Source organism: Eleutherodactylus coqui, chromosome 4, assembly GCF_035609145.1.
Source record: "Eleutherodactylus coqui strain aEleCoq1 chromosome 4, aEleCoq1.hap1, whole genome shotgun sequence".
Lineage (NCBI taxonomy): Eukaryota > Metazoa > Chordata > Amphibia > Anura > Eleutherodactylidae > Eleutherodactylus > Eleutherodactylus coqui.
In genome coordinates this window covers 290,176,261-290,195,143 of record NC_089840.1, presented here as the reverse complement: position 1 = coordinate 290,195,143, position 18,883 = coordinate 290,176,261, and the positions used below count along the sequence as shown (strand labels likewise).

General features: G+C 46.2%; 1 protein-coding gene across 1 annotated transcript in view; it reads left to right on the top strand.

The window, feature by feature from the left end:
• Positions 1-18,883, top strand: part of LOC136626754 (alpha-2-macroglobulin-like protein 1) — a 194,995-nt gene that overhangs the window by 26,822 nt on the left and 149,290 nt on the right. Inside the window, exons 5-6 of the mRNA XM_066601760.1 lie at positions 15,429-15,449; positions 16,202-16,355. Coding sequence (XP_066457857.1) covers positions 15,429-15,449; positions 16,202-16,355 — 175 coding nt within the window. The remainder of the gene's footprint in view (positions 1-15,428; positions 15,450-16,201; positions 16,356-18,883) is intronic.

The following is an 18,883-nucleotide window of genomic DNA, read 5'->3' as shown; positions in this document are numbered from 1 at the left end:
TAGGAGCAGTTTTGCACAATTTTTTTGTTTTCATCTTGGGCTAAGCAGACTATTGCGTTGTCAGTCTGCAGCCAATTATACAGAGTATAGGGGCAGTACTGGTCAGGCAGGGACAGTGGTAGTGTACAATCCTGTCAACAAGTACCCCAATGGTCCTTCTTAGGGCTACCTCTGACCGTGTGCATTACTGTTGTGGCTGCTGGGAGCAGTTTTGCACTTTTTTTTTTTTCATCTTGGGCTCTGCAGACTATTGCGTTCTCAGTCTGCAGCCAATTATACAGAGTATAAGGGCAGTACTGGTCAGGCAGGGACAGTGGTAGTGTAGAATCCTGTCAACAAGTACCCCAAAAAAGCTCCTCCTTAGGGCTACCTGTGAGCGCGTGCATTACTGTTGTAGTGGCTCACTATTAGCCAGCTAGGATTTTCTGCAGCCCAGCATATAATTTTTTCGGCCTACAGTGTGCGTTACATAACCACTGTGACCATCCAAGTTAAGACCAAAAATTGCCTAATTTTTTACACCGCTCTGTGCGTCCCGTCAACTTCACACACAGGGTACGCCCACAGCCGCTGATAGAGGGAAAGAAATATACACGCTATCTAGGCTGCTGGGTTTTTTTTAAAAAGAACTGAAAAAACACTCATCCTTAGGGCTACCTATGAGCGTGTGCATTACTGTTGTAGTGGCTCACTATTACCCAGCTAGGCCTTTTTGCAGCCTAGCGTATACATTTTTCGGACTGCAGTGTGCGTAACATAACCGCTGTGACCCTCCAAGTGCAGGCAAATAACTGCATAATTATTCAGACCGCTCTGTGTCTGCTCTATTGGTAATACACCATGCTGAGGGGTAGGGGTAGGCCTAGGGGACGTGGCCATGGACGCGGGCGAGGACGTGGAGGTCCAAGTGAGGGTGTGGGCACAGGCCGAGTTCCTGGTCCAGGTGAATCGGAGCGGGCTGATGCGGGATTAAGAGAGAGGCAAGTTTCTGGGGTCCCCAGCTTCATATCACAATTTATGGGTCCACGTGGTAGACCTTTATTACAAAATGAACAGTGTGAGCAGGTCCTGTCGTGGATGGCAGAAAATGCATCCAGCAATGTATCGACCACCCAGTCTTCTACGCCGTCCACTGCTGCAACTCTGAATCCTCTCGCTGCTGCTCCTCCTTCCTCCCAGCCTCCTCACTCCATGAAAATGACACATTCTGATGAGCAGACAGACTCCCAGGAACTGTTCTCGGGCCCCTGCCTTGATTGGAAAAAATGGTTCCTCTCCCACCTGAGGAGTTTGTCGTGACCGATGCCCAACCTTTGGAAAGTTCCCAGGGTCCGGGTGATGAGGCTGGAGACTTCCGGCAACTGTCTTAAGAGCTTTCAGTGGGTGAGGAGGACGATGACGATGAGACACAGTTGTCTATCTGTGAGGTAGTAGTAAGGGCAGTAAGTCCGAGGGAGGAGCGCACAGAGGATTCGGAGGAAGAGCCGCTGAGGTGACTGACCCCACCTGCTTCGCTAAGCCAACTGAGGAGAGGTCTTCAGAGGGGGAGGCAAGTGCAGCAGCAGGACAGGTTGGAAGAGGCAGTGGGGTGGCCAGGGGTAGAGGCAGGGCCAGCGCGAAGAATCTCCCAACTGTTTCCCAAAGCACCCCCTCGTGCCAAGCCACCCTGCAGAGGCCTAGGTCTTCAAAGGTGTGGATGTTTTTCAGTGAGAGCACGGACGACCGACGAACAGTGGTGTGCAAACTGTGTTGCGCCAAGATTAGCCGGGAAGCCACCAGTACCAGCCTCACCACCACCAGCATGCGCAGGCATATGATGCCAAGCACCCCACGAGGTGGGACGAAGGCCATTCACCGCCTCCAGGTCGCAGCACTGCCTCTCCACCTGTGCCCCAACCTGCCACTCAGATCCAACCCCCCTCTCAGGACACAGGCACGAGCGCCTCCCGGCCTGCACCCACACCCTCACCTCTGCTGTCCTCGGCCCCATCCAGCAATGTCTCTCAGTGCAGCATCCAGCTGTCGCTAGCGCAAGCGCAAATATGCCGCCACGCACCCGCATGCTCAAGCTTTTAACATGCACATTGCGAAATTGATCAGCCTGGAGATGCTGCTGTACAGGCTTGTGGAAACAGAGGCTTTCAAAAACATGATAGTCACCTGCAACATCAATCGTGCCCTCAGCAACGCGGTTACTGGGAAGGTCCACTTAACCACGGACACATGGACAAGTACTGGCGGGCAGGGCCACTATATCTCCCTGACAGCACACTGGGTGAATTTGGTGGAGGCTGGTACCGAGTCAGAGCCTGGGACCGCACATGTCCTACCCACACCCAGAATAGCGGGTCCTTCTTCGGTTCGGGTATCTGCGGCGGTCTATGCCACCTCCTCTAAACCCTCCCCCTCCTCCTCCTCCTATGCAACCTCTACCTCTCAATTAAGAAATGTGAGCAGCACGTCGCCAGCAGTCGGTGTGGCGCGGCGCGGCAGCACAGCAGTGGGCAAGCGTCAGCAGGCCGTGCTAAAACTACTCAGCCTAGGTGACAAGAGGCACATAGCCTCCGAGCTGTTGCAGGGTCTGACTGAGCAGACCGACCTCTGGCTTTCGCCGCTGAGCCTCCAACTGGGCATGGTCGTGTGTGACAACGGCCGTAACCTGATGGCGGCTCGGCAGCCTCACACACGTGCCATGCCTGGCCCACGTCTTCAATCTGGTGGTTCAGCGGTTTCTGAAAAACTACCCGCAATTGTCAGACCTGCTCGGCAAGGTGCGCCGCGTCTGCGCACATTTCTGCAAGTCCACCACGGATGCTGCCACCCTGCGGACCCTGCAACATCGGTTTAATCTGCCAGAGCACCGGCTGTTGTGCGATGTGCCCACATGGTGGAATTCTACGCTGCACATGTTGGCCAGGCTCTATGAGCAGTGTAGAGCAATAGTGGAATACCAACTCTAACATGGGCGGCGTAGTGGGAGTCAGCCTCACCAATTCTTTACCGAGGAGTGGGCCTGGATGGCAGACATCTGTCGCATACTCGGAAACTTTGAGGAGTCTACCCAGATGGTGAGCGGCAATGCTGCAATCATTAGCGTCACCATTCCTCTGCTATGCCTGCTGAAAAGTTCGCTGCAAAGCATAAAAGCTGGCGCTTTGCTATCGGAACAGGAGATGGGGGAAGACAGTATGTCGCTGGATAGTCAGGGCACCCTCATGTCTATATCTCAGCATGTTTTGGAGGAGGAGGAGGGGGAAGAGACAGCTGGGCCCACTGCAGAGGGTACCCATGCTGCTTGCCTCCCATTTGTTCAGCGTGTAAGGATCCTGAAAGTGATCTTCCTAGTGAGTACAGCCATGTCTTGCGTACTGGCACCCTCCCACATATGGCTGACTTCATGTTAGGCTGCCTTTTTCGTGACCCTCACGTTAAACGCATTCTGGCCACTACGGATTACTGGGTGTACACCCTTCTTGAGCCCCGGTATAAGGAGAACCTTTCCACTCTCATTCCCGAAGAGGAAAGAGGTTCGGGAGTGATGCAATACCACAGGGCCCTGGAGGACAAACTGATGGTAAACTTCCCATCTGACAGCGCTAGCGGCAGAGCGCGCAGTTCCAAGGGCTAAGTAGCAGGGGAGGTGCGGAGATCAGGCAGCATGTTCAAGCAGGCAGGGGAACACTCTCCAAGGCCTTTGCCAGCTTTATGGCTCCCCAGCAAGACTGCGTCACCACTCCCCAGTCAAGGCTGAGTTGGAGGGAGCACTGTAAAAAGATGGTGAGGGAGTACGTAGCCGATCGTACCACCGTGTTCCATGATGCCTCAGCTCCATACAACTATTGGGTGTCAAAGATGGACACATGGCACGAACTAGCGCTGTATGCCCTGGAGGTGCTGGCTTGCCCTGCCGCTAGCGTCTTGTCAGAGAGGGTGTTTAGTGCGGCTGGGGGAATCATCACGGACAAGCGTACCCGCCTATCAACTGCCAGTACCGACATGCTTACACTCATAAAGATGAGCAAAGCCTGGATTTCCCCAGACTTCTCTTCTCCACCAGCGGAGAGCAGCAGAACCTAAAGATTATTTTCGCTGCAACCGCAGATAAAAGCACTCTTCTGTATCACCGGGAAAATGGCTCATTTATCTTTGCCAATCTGTCTCTGACATTAGTCCTCCTCCTGCTACTCCTCCTCCAGAAACAACATGTCATCGCGCTGAACGGCCAATTTTTCTGTGGCCCAAAAGGCTCATCTACATCTACTAATGTTTTTACAATTTTTCTAAGTTTCAAAAGTATTGAAACTGTTACATGAACCAATTTTATCAACAGGGCTGCCTCCAGGCTTTGTTACAAATTAAGCAACAGTGAGCTGTATTTTTAAAAAAATGTTTATGGGTTTCACCTGCCCTCTAGGTTGATAAATTTTTCAGAGGTACACTTGTACTCTTGGTACACTAATTTTTGGGGTCCACGCCTACACTCTTATCCAACTAATTTTTCCGGCCTTCGCCTACGCTCATGGTATCCCAGTGTTTCAGAGGTTGGCCTATACTATTACTACAGAAATTTTACTAGGGTCTGCCTGCCTGCCTATACTTCTGCTACAAGAAAGTTACAGGGGTCTGCCTATACTGCTGCCACTTACATGTTACAGGGGTCTGCCTATACTTCTGCTACAGAAATGTTACTGGGATCTGTCTATAGTGTTACTACTGAAATGATACAAGGGTCTGCGTATACTTCTGCTACAAAAATGTTACTGGGGTCTGCCTATACTTCTGCCACATAAATGGTGGTGGGGTCTGCCTATACTGCTGCTACAGAAATGATACTGGGGTCTGCCTATACTGCTGCCACTTTAATGTTACAGGAGTCTGCCTATACTTCTGCTACAATAATGTTACTGGGGTCTGCCTATACTTCTGCCACGTAAATGTTACAGGGGTCTGCTTATACTGTGGCGACAGACATGTTACTGGGGTCTGCCTTTACTTCTACAGAAATGTTACTGGGGTCTGCCTATACTGCTGCTACAAAAATGTTACAGGGGTCTGCCTATGCTTCTGCTACATTAATGTTTCAGGGGTCTGCTTATACTGTTGCTACATAAATATTACAGGGGTCTGCCTATACTGCTGCTGCAGACACGTTACTTGGGTCTGCCTATACTGTTACTACAGAAATGTTACTCGGCTCTGTGTATACTGTTACAACAGAAATGTTACTGGGGTCTGTCTATACTGTTCCTACTAAAAAGTGACAAAAACTGGGCTCTGCCTGTACTGCTGCTACTGAAATGTTACAGGGGTCTGCATATACTGCTGCTACGGAAATGGTACAGGGGTCTGCCAATACTGCTGCTATATAATTGTTACAGAGATCTGCCTATACTGCTGCCACTTAAATGTTAGAGGGGTATGCCTATACTGCTGCCACGTAAATGTTACAGGGGTTTGCCCATACTGCTGCCACAAGGATGTTACTGGGGTCTGCGTATACTTCTGCCACGTAAATTTTACAGGGGCTTGTCTATACTGCTGCCACAAGGATGTTACTGGGGTCTGCCTATACTTCTGCTACAGAAATGTTACTGGGATCTGTCTATAGTGTTACTACAGAAATGTTACAGGGGTCTGCCTATACTGTTACTACAGATATGTTACTCGGCTCTGTCTATACTGTTATAACAGAAATGTTACTGGGGTCTGTCTATACTGTTACTACTGAAATGTTACAAATACTGGGCTCTGCCTATACTGCTGCTACTGAAATGTTACAGGGGCCTGCTTATACTGCTGCTACACAAATGTTACTAGGGGGTCTGCGTATACTTCTGCTACTAAAATGTTACTGGGGTCTGCCTATACTTCTGGCACGTAAATTTTACAGGGGTCTGCCTATACTTCTGCTAATGAAATGTTACTGGGGTCTGTCTATACTGTTACTACAGAAATGTTACTGGGGTCTCCCTAGACTTCTGCAACATAACTGTTACTGGGGTCAGCTTATACATTTGCTACAGGAATATTACAGGGGTCTGTGTATACTATGGGTGCACTAAGTCTTCCTATCGCGGTGTTCTACCTATCTGGCCCCCCAAAAAACCCAGACTAACTAGGGCATGGCATGTGGGCCGCAGCCAACATGTATTTCCTCTCACATAACCTCAGCTATCCGGGGCACTGCAATGGGATTTCTTTCTGTACCGTCTGTGTGTTCCTGCTAGCCACCCATGCTACGGGTGCACACAAACTTGCCATAGCGGAGTTGTACCTGCATGGCACTTTTAAAAATAACCCTGAATGTCTAGGGCATGGACTGTGGGCCGCAGCCAACATGTGTTTCCTCTCACGTAACCTCAGTTTTCCGGGGCACTGCAATGGGATTTCTTTCTGTACCGTCTGTGTGTACCTGCTAGCCACCCATGCTGCGTGTGCACATAGACTTGCCATAGCGGAGTTGTACCTGTCTTTCCCCAAAACACTGACAGACTTGGGTAGGGTGCAGAGTGCAGATGGTTTACCCCTTGCATTGTCAATGAGGTATCCGACACCCAAACAGAATGAGTAGTGTGTGGACACATGGAGTCCCCATTGCTATGTCACTCGCAGCACCTTGGGACACACAAGGTGTTTGCTGGGACAGTGTCTGACACAGGGCCCACTCACATACTTCCCACACAGAGTATTGCTGCATTGTGGAGATGTGTAGAAGTGCTGGGCTGGCAGCGGAGTCCCCTTTATGACCACGTTTGCAGCTCCTGACGGAGGTGGCACAGGATTGGAATGAAGATCGAATGTTAATCTATTATCAATTCTCAACAGCATTGTGGGCTATCGCCCACACTTTCAAAGAGGGTTGCTGCCTGGCCCTGCCAACCCTCTGCAGTGTGTGCCTCTGGTTCCTCCTCATGGCAGACGCACTTATAAATAGGCATGAGGGTGGTGTGGCTATGAGGCCAGCATATGGCATGAGGGCAGCTGAAGGCTGCGCAGGGACACTTTTGCGTGCGCTGTGGACGCTGGGTCGTGTGGGGGGTTTGGGCAGCATGTAACCCAGGAGAAAAGGCAGCAGTGTGTCCCGCAGGCAGTGCTTGTGCTTGGTTGGAGGTAGTGTGGTGCTTAGCTAAGGTGTGCCTTGCTAATGAGAGTTTGTCCGAAGTAAAAATTGTTAGGGGGGGGCACTCTTGCTGCTATTGTGGCTTAATAGTGAGACCTGGGAACCTGAGATGCAACCCAGCAAGTTGCCCCCCGCCTGCCCTATCCGTTTCTCTGTCGTTTCCATCACTTTCGTAGGTTTTGCAGATTTGCACAAATGAAAACCTTAGCAAGCATGGGTCATATACAAAAATGTCGCCCATTGACTTCAAAGGGGTTCGTTACTCAAAACGAACTCTCGAGCATCGCGGAAAGCTCGACTCAAGCGACGAGCACCCGAGCATTTTGGTGCTCGCTCATCTCTAGATTTTAACTATTGTTGTGTTTCAGGTTAAAATGTCATGATATTTTTTATGTTTTTAACTTACTTTAGAAGCTTTGAACTATTTCACGTTATTTGAACTGCATTAATATAAACAATAACTGGAAAGATTGAGGCGTTTTAAAACTTTTGACCGTCAGTGTAGATATCATTAAACCACAAGTACAATCATCTTTACACTCATCCATTTCAACATTTTTCCAAAAACTATTCATAGATCCATCTATCCATTCATCCATCCAACCAACCATCTAAGGGTGGATTTACATCGGCCAACTATCGGGTGAAAAATTGCTCAAACGAGTGAGTCTGATTGATAGTTGTCCCATGTAAACACTGGACCCAACAGGGTGATGAACGAGAAATAGTTCATTAGTCGCTAGTCACTTAATTTCAGCTCAGTGAAGCAAAGCGACTAGTGGGCGTTCATCTTTAACCCGTTAATGACGGGGTCCTTTTTTTAGTTTTGTTTTTTCCTCTTCACTTTTAAAAAAATAAGCCTTTTATTTCTCCATCACTGTAGCTGCCCAAGGGCATGTTGTTTTTTGTGCGACCAGTTGTATTCATCAATAGTGCCATTTAAGTTCCATATGATGTTCTGAAACCCTTTTAACCCCTTAGTGACCAGCCCCTTTTTACATCCTTGCTTACTGGGCCTTAATCACTGAGGACGTAGAAACATGTTTCCTGCAGGGATCAAGGCCCTGCAAGCTGAGGACGTGACAGCTCCATGCTGCCGGCTCCCGGAGGTAGCAGGCAAGCTGGAGCTTCCATTCCGGGCTGCGAGACCCCTCCCCCAGTCACATGATTGCCGTCATTTACCGAATGCCAGCGATCATATAAAAGTTAGCAAAAAGTTAAAAAAAAGTTAAAGATTCAGCTGCTCTGATGGATCAGATCCATCAGAGCAGCTGAAAGTACTCACTCGCCTTCTCCGTGATGTCCTGCGCTGTCCTGGCCTCCCAGGTCCCGGTCACATGATTGCTGCTGTCCAATGGATAACAGCAATCCTTTAAAGTAAAAAAAGTTTTAAAAAAAAGAAAAAAAAGTTTAAGTGGCATCTACCCTCATGGATCATATCCGTGAGGGGAGATGAAATGATGTTCCTAAGGCCCCGGATTTATCCCTGGACCTCACGATGGCTTTGGCGCACGCGCCCCCCGCCAAGATGGCGGATGCATGAGCAAAAGCCACAGATTGCCAGGGCTTAATAAAGTATTACACTGTGAAAACGCGTCGACGATAGACGATACCTTTAGGACATCGCTCCAAAAAAAATCTTTTAGTGACTCCTGGCGATAACTAGTCCAGTTCAGTCACAGCGTCACATTACGGTGCTGTTGGACTATTAACCCTTTTTACACTAATTAATGAACTACGGGTTTGGATAGACCATTACTACTATCTTAGTGGGTGGCAATACCCACTAATACGTGGATCTAGCGATATGGCATCATAGGATTACTCTCTATGTGATACTTACAGCAACCCAATTCAAGAGGTCATACAGTTACTGATCAAATAGTACTCACATCTATCCTATATCAATTGATTACTATGTCAGTCATATTTGACTCCAAACCATCCTGATATGTAGCGTCATACCATTATCGCTACATTTAATAATAATACCCTGTAACACCTTGGGGTATTTTGTACCCAGTAATTTTTTCATTCTATTGTCCACCCTTACATTCATCTTTCCACCAGATGAATGGTTATATGTTTTTGTCTGTAGCTGTGTGTCTGTTTAGGTAACCACCCTAGTGGGTTAGGAAGTGTTTTCTTTTAGTGTCAAGGCCTTTTCAGTGATAAGGTTATATTTGCTCCAAGAGCCTTAATTGCCACAGTGACAGATTGCCAGGGTAATTTAAAATCTCCCCGCGCCTGGCTACCAAACATAGCCAAGAGCCTGGACATTACACGGGGGCCCGCAGTTTGCGGCCCCTGGTCACGTGATCGCCGTTTTCCTATAGAAAACATCAATCACGTAAAAGTAAAAAAAAGTTAAAAGTTTCACCTCCAGTCACGGGTCAGATACATGAGGGGAAGTAAAATTACTTACCTAAAGCTTCTGGCGATGTCACCGATGGGATCTTTATCCGCTGACCTTTCCCCAACTTTGGCGCATGTGCCCATCAGCAAAATGGCAGACGCAAATGCAGAAACTACGGAGGGCCCGGGAAATTTAAAGTCTTCTTGCTCCTGGGCACTAAAGGTAGCCGTGAGCCTAGAGCAGTGACCGAGGGCCACAGTGAACGGTCCCCGATAACATGATTGCTGTTATCCAATGGATAATGACGATTACGTAAAGGTTAAGACAGTTAAAGTTTGATGCGCCTTTCGGTTTGAGACCCGTTGTGCATACGGACATAATATTGGGGCCACAATGGGTATGTTTCCGAACACGGGACAAACAGGGGAATCCATTTTGGGGTGAAAGTCTTCCATTATATGTGTGCTGTACAAAAAATGTTTTAAAATGACACAATTGCCAAAAACATTTAAAATCATAATTCTTTCCTTCTGTTTTGCTTAGGTTCATTCAGAAACTGTGGGGTAAAAATACGCAGTACACCCCTAGATGAATTGGTTAAGGGGTCTAGTTTTTAAAATGTTGTCATTCGTAGGGGTTCTCTGTCGTTTTAGCCTCTCAAGGGCTCTACAGGTGGGCAATGGGGTCTAAAACACAGCAAAATGTCTGTTCTAAAAGTCACCGTCTGCTCCTTTCACTTTGGGCCCCGTTGTGCATATGGACATAATATTAGGACCACAATAGCTATGATTCTGAACACGAGACAAACAGGGGGATCCATTGTGTGGTACAAGTCCTCATTCCTATGTACAAGGTGACATAATTGCCAAAAAAAATGAATCATATTTTTTTTCCTCCTGCTTTGCTTAGATTCATTCAAAATCTGCGGGGTCAAATTCCACAGTACACCCCTAGATGAATGCATTAAGGGGTCTAGTTTTCAAAATGGGGTCATTTGTGGGGGTTCTCTATAGTTTTGGCTGCTCAAGGCCTCTTCAAGTGGACAATGGGGCCACTTTGCCTTCAAGCAAAATGACTGTTCTGGAAGCCACCGGCTGCTCTTTTCGGTTTGGGCCCTGTTGTGCATCCAGATATAAGATTAGGGCCACAATGGGGATGTTTCTGAATACGGGACAAACATGGGTATCCATTTTGGGTGCAAATACTCATTTTCATGTGCATTATAGAAAAAAATCCTGTCTTCTAAGAGGCATATTTGCAAAAATATAAAATTTTATTTTTTGTCCTCTAACTTGCATTAATTCCTGAAAAAAAACTGTGGGGTAAAAATACACACGACCCCCTCAGTGAATACAGTAAGGGGTGTAGTTTTTAAAATGGGGTCATTTGTGGGGGTGTTTGAGACTTTGCCATCTTGGCTCGGTGCAGGAAAACAAAGTGTTCCTCAAAATGTTAAAAATCAATGTTCAATTTGTACGTCTCTTAAATCATAAAAAAAGCTGAAGTTTTTCCAATGTGTATTCAGAATAAAGTAAACAAATGGGAATTTATATCTTATCAAAAATTTGTACAGTATGTTTTCACATTTGAGATATTGCGGTTGAAAATGTGAAAAAATGACAATTTTTTCAAATTTTTTCCAATTTTGGCGCTTTTATTAAATATACACAAATTGTATTGGCCTATCTTTACCGGCTAAATGAAGTACAACATGTGACGGAAAAACAATGTCAGAATCACTTGGATATGCAAAACCTTTACGGAGTTATGCTTTGTCAAAGTGTCACATGTCAGATTTCCAAAATTTGGCCTGGTCATTACGGCGCAAACAGGCTTCGTCACTAAGGGGTTAAGGACCAAGTGTGGTAAATATACAGCGCTTGGTCCTGGGCTTTAATCCCGCAGATGGCAAAAAAAAACAAAGGCGCAAGATTAAAGCCTCTGCTTCTGCAATCAAGCATGAGCAGGTCAGGTCCTTCGATGATAGTTACAGCTGAGAATCTGGAGGAGAAGCAGTTTTTAACCGCTTCTGCCCTTTCCTTTCTCGGGTACATAGCGTTTAATGAGAGCTATGCACTAAAAAGTGAAAGTAAGACTTCACTAAGCAATCTGATGATCACATAACCGCCACTAAGACGTCAAGAACTGGAACACGTCCATGTTTAAAGTCCATTCTCCTTTTAGATGCACTGCTGATAGTGACTTTATGTTGTCTTCTGCCCAGGAGAATATTCTCTCTGACAACTACTGTAGATGAGGGTGTCTGGTACTGCCCTGGTGACGAATAAAAGATACTGTTGTCATATTGTCAGATAGTATTTTCACGTGTTTTCCACGTACCGTGTCTACGGCCTGATTTAAAGTTTCCCACACTGCTCTAAGCTCTCTATAATTAGAAGATAGAGAGCTGACATAGACCGACCAGGAACCTTGCAGGTTCTCACTCGCTATTGTTGCCCCTCAACCTGACCTACTAGCGTCGGTATTTACCACAAAGGACAGGGATAGGGACCACCGCACCCCTTTTTTCAGGTTGTGAGTTGCTAACCACCAATCTAAAGACTTTTTCCCCATAGCTGACAATTTAAACGTTTTATCTGGTGAGAGTTGCCTCCTATCCCAGGCCGACATAATTTCCTGCTGTAAGGGTCTGGAATGGAATTGAGACCAAGGGACCATTGGCAAACAAGCCGCCATTTGCCTGAGGACCTTCATGCTCTCTCTTATAGAGACCAAGTCCTTTCTCTTAAATTTACTAACAGAGAGGATCAAATCCTTTCTTTTAGTAGGAGGTAAAAGAGAGTAACATTTAGGCCGCCTGCAGATGGCTGCGTCGGATCCGGCAGCGAGAATTCTCGCCGCGGGACCCGACCTGAGTGCCTGCAGAGAGCAGCGTGTACTCACCGGTGCCGGCGGCGGGTGAGTGAAGTTTCTGTGTGGCGCTCTGCGAGCCCCGCTCAGAAATAGAGCATGCTGCGGTTTGTTTGCCGCGCGAGATTTCATCTGCATAGGATTGTGTTTGTTAACTCAATCCTATGCAGGCTTCCAGCGGCGGAAATCCCGCCGCGGAATTTCCGCCCGTCTTATAAGAGCCTAAAAGAACTCTGTGAAAAACTTATCTTAGTATCTGGTTTTAGGCTAGATTTTTCAAAATTTATAAGCAACCCTAGCTCGGTGATAAGTTTGAGCATCTCCCCCAGGTGTAGCTCCACCGTGTGGGAATTGTTTGAGATTATTAACAAATCATCTAAGTAAGGAATTATATTAATTCCTTCACTTTTGAGGAAACCAATTGGTTCACTCATGACTTTGAAAACATTTTTTCAGTAACCATAGGGACCAAGATGTTAGATTTTTTCATTTTTTATTATAAATATGGAAGAGCATTTTCTGTAAAAATGTAATGAAACTTTTTAAAACTTATTTTTAGTTCGTATTGGGGATTTGAACTTGTGATCGCTGGAACGCTCATAGAATATAGTGCAATACTATAGTACTGCACTATACTGCATCCTGACAGGCAGTCTATCAAGCCATGTCAGAGGTATGGATTCATAGACAATTAGCCATGGAGGCCTTCAGAAGCCAAATAGAGGCCATAGCAGCCAAATAAATTGCCTGTCAAGATGTAACACTATGGTATTGTATTATACTGTATGAGTGATAAAATAAATCACAAGTGTAAATCCCCTGTGGGGACTTAAATAAATTTAAAAGAAAAAAAAAAAGGGATCAATTAGGAAAAAATAAAAGGTGGTAAAAAAAATTTTTTACGCCCCGCCCTTTCCTATATATTTATACATAAAAATACTCTAAATAAAAAGCATATTTAGTATCGCTGCATCCATGAATGTCTGATCTATCACAGTAAGAGTACTTATCCCACATGGTAAAAATCATCAGCAAAGAAAAAAAGTACACATCAGAATTGCGATTCTTTTTTTTTAGTCACCGTGTCTCCAAGAAAAAAAATGTAATAAAAACCCCGTATGTACTCCAAAACTGTACCAATATAAATTACACGTCATCTTGACGAAAAATGAGCTCCTCACAGCTATATTAATGAAGATAAAGTTATGGCAGCAGAACATTTATATATATATATGCCTGGCTGTGGGGTACTTATCGCAACAGGACATACACTTACATCCTGTGGGTAGCGTGAGATCAGCAGAGATCCTGTGCTATCCGACAGCGGGAGCCAGCTGTCACCGATAGCCAACCTCCCACTGCAACAGCGGGGATACATCGGGACACCACATCTATGTAGATCGCAGCATGTGAAGGGCTCACAGAGGGACGTCATTGGACCCCCGCAAAGTAATCCCGGAAGGCTGACTGATACATTACAGCGGAGCCACTCACCATGAACCCGGGGGGGTCACAAGACATGTCTAATACAACAGATCAGAGAACACTAAATCTGATGGTCACTGTGCTAGTCGAAAGAAAAGAGTCCAATTTGCTCGTCAGTATCGAAATCGGACCACTGCTGATTGGTGAAGGGTTGCCTTCTCCAATGAGTCACGTTTTCGGCTTCCTCAAATGGATGGACGTTGGCGTGTCTGGCGAGAAACATCAAAAAACAAACACCCTGCAATCATTGCTGGAAAACCACAAGCCAGTGGTGGCAGCGTTATGGGAGGTTTTCCCTAGTATTTAATCGGTCGCTCATGCGGCGTCTGAGCGGAGGCCGGCCATTACGGGTGAGACCATGGGATTCTCAAGATAGATTGTCATGGGTGGCTCTGTGATCCCTTTCTCAGCAATGGCGGAACGTGGCCCAGCCCAGCTATGCGCGGTGCAAAAAAAAGAACAGGCAGATGTAAAGAATAGTCCCAGACACAACACTTTTGGCAGGCTTCCTTTTTGACTCAACTCTGTTACACGTTCTTCTAGGAGGCACTTTTCTTCCCGTAATCTAGGTGTCCTAAGTTATCTGATTGACGATCTTCAGGGATAAACACTCCTGACACCGTGGATCAACACGCAATTATTGCCTTTTCTGGCTTGTTAGTTACTCCTTTTGACTTGTCAATGCTGGAGCCATTACTCAGTGCTTCAGTCCCCGGAGGGGAAATTATCCCACGGCAAATGAGATAGGCCCACGGCTACAAACAGGCAGAAGCAAGAAGGAGCTTCAGCCTCTCGCTGACACGTCCTCTTACATCGACTACATATCTGTTCTCTCTCTTCACTACTCTCGACTCTGCCCCCAAACTTCTCCTAAACTCCCACAATACCACACTCAAAAACTAGTTAGCGGGAGACAGTTTGCCACAACAAAGTTTGTTAGCATTTGCACCAAACAGGAACCAAAACAAGTACACACAAATATACACAAGACAGTTTACACAAAACGGGCATGCATCTAGTCTATAGACACCCCAACTCTGGGCCACTACACTCACCCATGAGGAAGGCACTGAACCAATTTGGTTATGCATCCATCGTTGCAGATTACCTATACCAATACATGCTGATTGTCTTCCCTGGAGCAGATGAGATCTTCCAACAAGACAATGCAACATGTCAGCAGCTAGAAATGTCTGACAGTAGTTGGAAGAGCATGACCAAGACTTCCAAGTACTTACCTGGCCCCCTAATTCCCCAGACTTAAACCCAATTGAGCCTTTATGAGACCTCAATCATCGTGTTCGCTCTATAGACCCTCCAGCAATTGTGGGATGCAGTCAGTATGGCTCCAGATACCTGAGACCACCTACCTCCACCTTACTGAGTCTCTCCCAGCCAGTCTAGCTGCTGTCTGTGCGGCACACGGTGGTTACTCTGGATACTAGCTGGTGGTCATATTAATGCGACTCGGCTCTGTATAAAACCCCTCTGTACATAATGACCTCGTTGTCTCTTTGAACGCATATATATGACTCTGCTGCATGTAATTACTCATTGTCTCATGTTTAATGTGATTTTTATATTTTGTCTCCTCAGTATCAGCTGGTTGAGCTCCAGGTAAGTTGTTATCAGTGGAGTCTTGGCTATGTCATCATACCTAAGGCAATAATACATAGAAGACATAGAGGGGGCCGCACTCAGGAGATCATACAATAGAGGGGGGCACTGAGGAGACATAGGCTTCATAGATTCTTTCCTTGATTGTTCCCCCACTGTACACAGAAGGCAAGATTTATTGTGTATGATTTTTCTTTGTTGGACACCATGTTGCATTATTTGCACCAAGTTGATCACAGTGCTGCATCTTTATTTCTAGACATTTTGAGTCTATTTTATGCTTCCCAATTACTGGATTGTATTTATGGCTAATCTTACGACTTTTTTAAAGATTCACCGTTCTTAAATACGTCTAAAAACTTACACCACGCAAACCATGTCCCTTGTTCTCGCCGCCGCAGTGCAGAACAGCTAAAAGCTGCACATTATTAAGCAAAAACCCACAAACCTCAAACCAGTGACTTTTCTGAGACAAGAAAATTGGTGCACAACCCTTGATAAATTTGCCCTATAGAGCCTTGGGTTTACAGGCAGCTGATTGGGTGTGATTGGGTGTTGGTGTTTGTGTCTGACAGGTGGTTCAGGCCATGCTGGGATATACTGCTCTGAGAGAGGCAGACAGCGCTGCTCCTGGGCTGAGAGTTGTCTCCGTAGACTGCAGGGGGGTTAGTTTTATTATCTTGGTAGGGGGCAGTTGTTCCATCTAAACCCCTCAATATTCCATTTGTTATATCATTACTACTGATCTACAGGATCCCCAGAAAAACCGTTTGGCCCAATGGAAAAATGTCAGCGATGATTCGGGGATTACAGACATCTCATACCAGCTGTCCCCTGATGCAGCACTGGGAATGTACACTGTAAAGGCTGATGATGAACAGATGATGTTTTCTGTGGACAAATACGGTAAGTACACGTGGATCACAAATGAAGCAGAGCTGATTGTGTCTGACGGTGGGGCTGAACTATTTGCGTTTCGTCATAATCCCTTAACCCCTTAGTGACCAAGCTTTCTTTTGTTTCTCTATTTTCGTTTTTTCCTTCTTCCTTTTAAAAAGTCGTAACTCCTTTATTTATCCATCAATTGCAAGCTTGTATTTTGCGTGACGAGTTGTATTTTTAAATGCTGCTATGTAATGTACTGAAAAACTTATTAAAAATTCCAAGTGGAGAGAAATGGAAAAGAAATGAAATTCCGCTATTTTCTACGGCGCAGAAACTGCAACAAAAATGACACGATAACTTTATTCTATGGGTCAGTGCGATTACTACGATCAATTTATATAGGGTTTTTTTGCTGTAGTATTTGGATTTTTTTTTTGCTTTGGTACCATTTTGGAATACATACGACTTTCTGATTGCTTTTTATTGCTTTTTTTTTGGAGACATGGTAACAAAAAAAGCACATTTGTAGCGCTCTTTCTTTTTTTCTGACAACGTTTTTTCTGACGCTGTTACTTTGATAGATCGGACGTTTATGAACATAGCAACCCGTGACTCATCAGAGCTGTTGCCACCGGGTGTCGGCTGCAAGAAACAGCCGCACATGCGATGTATGGAGGGAGATCACTGTGAGATCTCTCTTCCTACAGGCCCCAACGCCACAGGCCGTCAAAAGGCGTTAAGAGGTTAACGCCAAATAATGTAGTAGATGTGACCTGCAGTCCTATGTAACCCCACAGATAACATAATAATAACTCTCTGCAGACAGATAACTTAGTAGATGTGACTGGTAGTCCAATGTAACACCACAGATAACACAGTAATACTTCTCGGAGGACAGATAATGTAGTAGATGTGACCAATAGTCCAATGTAACACCACAGACAACACAGTGGATCTTTTCATTATAAAAGTAAAAAAAAACATAAATGTATATTACCAAAGGATAACAAAATAACAGGTAAATTGCCAAAATACAACAGCCATAAATAGGAATACGAGTATATATTTACAAAATATCGCAAACCAAAAGAAGAAAGAAAACTGGCCCGGCTGCATCCCCATTCAAAGTTAGGGAAGTCACCTCTGCCTCCCCATTGGAGACGGACCATATTCCTCCTGGACCCCGCTGCCCAACTGTAGGAAATGACCATGCCTCTTCTCCATGCTTCTGCTCTTGGAAGGCCCCTGTACTAAACCTAGCTATCCAAACAGTGACCAACCTCTCTCCTTTCTTTAAGACCGACAGGAAAAGATGATGTGACCTGGGGTTCCGGAAGCAATGAGATGAATGTCACCCCTTTACCCTGGTGACAACACTCGCATAGGTCCTAGGAGCTGCCACTACCGAGTGGGGAAAAGGTGGACTAGGGCCCACACTCCTCCCCAAATCACCCTGACACACCACCAAGCACTCCTGCCCCGCCTTCCTCACTCATTACTCTTGTACTCTCACTACTTTTCCCCTTACTTCCCCCAGATACTCTTCCACCAGCAGACATGCCAACATTTAATACTGCATTATTTAGATTTACCACCCCCATACCCATACACCACATCTCCTTCATACATACCATTCCATATCACGCTCCCCCCTTTATCCCATTGACACAACTACCATGTTCTATATATTCTCACTCTTATCATTCTCTTTTTTCTCTGTGACCAAACCAATAACAGCTCTCCATTTGGGAGGAGGAGTAAGAGGCATACCCAGTACCCAGTGTAACCCTGTTGAACGAATTCCAGCTGGAAATTTCACAAATACCCTGATGGGAAACAGACCAACAGAACAGCCTTCAGCCTCACGTCCTGTCACCATATTTACAGATTCACTAACCCCAATGCCAAACAACCCCCCACATCTGCCATCTTTGCAATGTGGCCATCTGGCACCAGGCAATCCACTTTCTTTGGGCCCAGTGCAGGGCCCTTCTTGGGGCCACCTAAATCTAGGTGTCCCTCTCACATCTTTTTCTCCACCTTCCTGAAACACTTGAGATCACCCTATGCTGGGCAACAGCACTTCCCTAGGCCCACGTCAGGGCCCTTCTGGCGGCTACCCGATCCTGAGTAACCTCCTACTTTTTCCACAACCCTTCCTGTGCTCTGAACCCACATTAGCAGGGTCCAGGTTGAGTCATCAAAGGGGGCTATCCAGGCAGCTACCAGGCCTGCTCTACATTAGACATTGAGTCCTTCATATCATCACATGCCTCAGCCAGACCCTCCTGCAACCCTTCAAACTGGTCATCATTCCCCAGATTTTCTGCAAAAGGGATCTGCGCCCTTAAATATGGTCATCCTTCTGTTGACCAGGGTGAGGATCTTTAACTTTATTTCTTAGATGTCCTGGTTGTATTGGGTCCTCCTTGTCCCACCTGAATTGTTGGCCAGGGACATGGCTCCTGGAGCCTCTTGATGGCGCCACTGGCCTCACAGTACTCCTGGATTCTTGCAGTGATACTGGAAGCAAAGCTGCTTACATACTC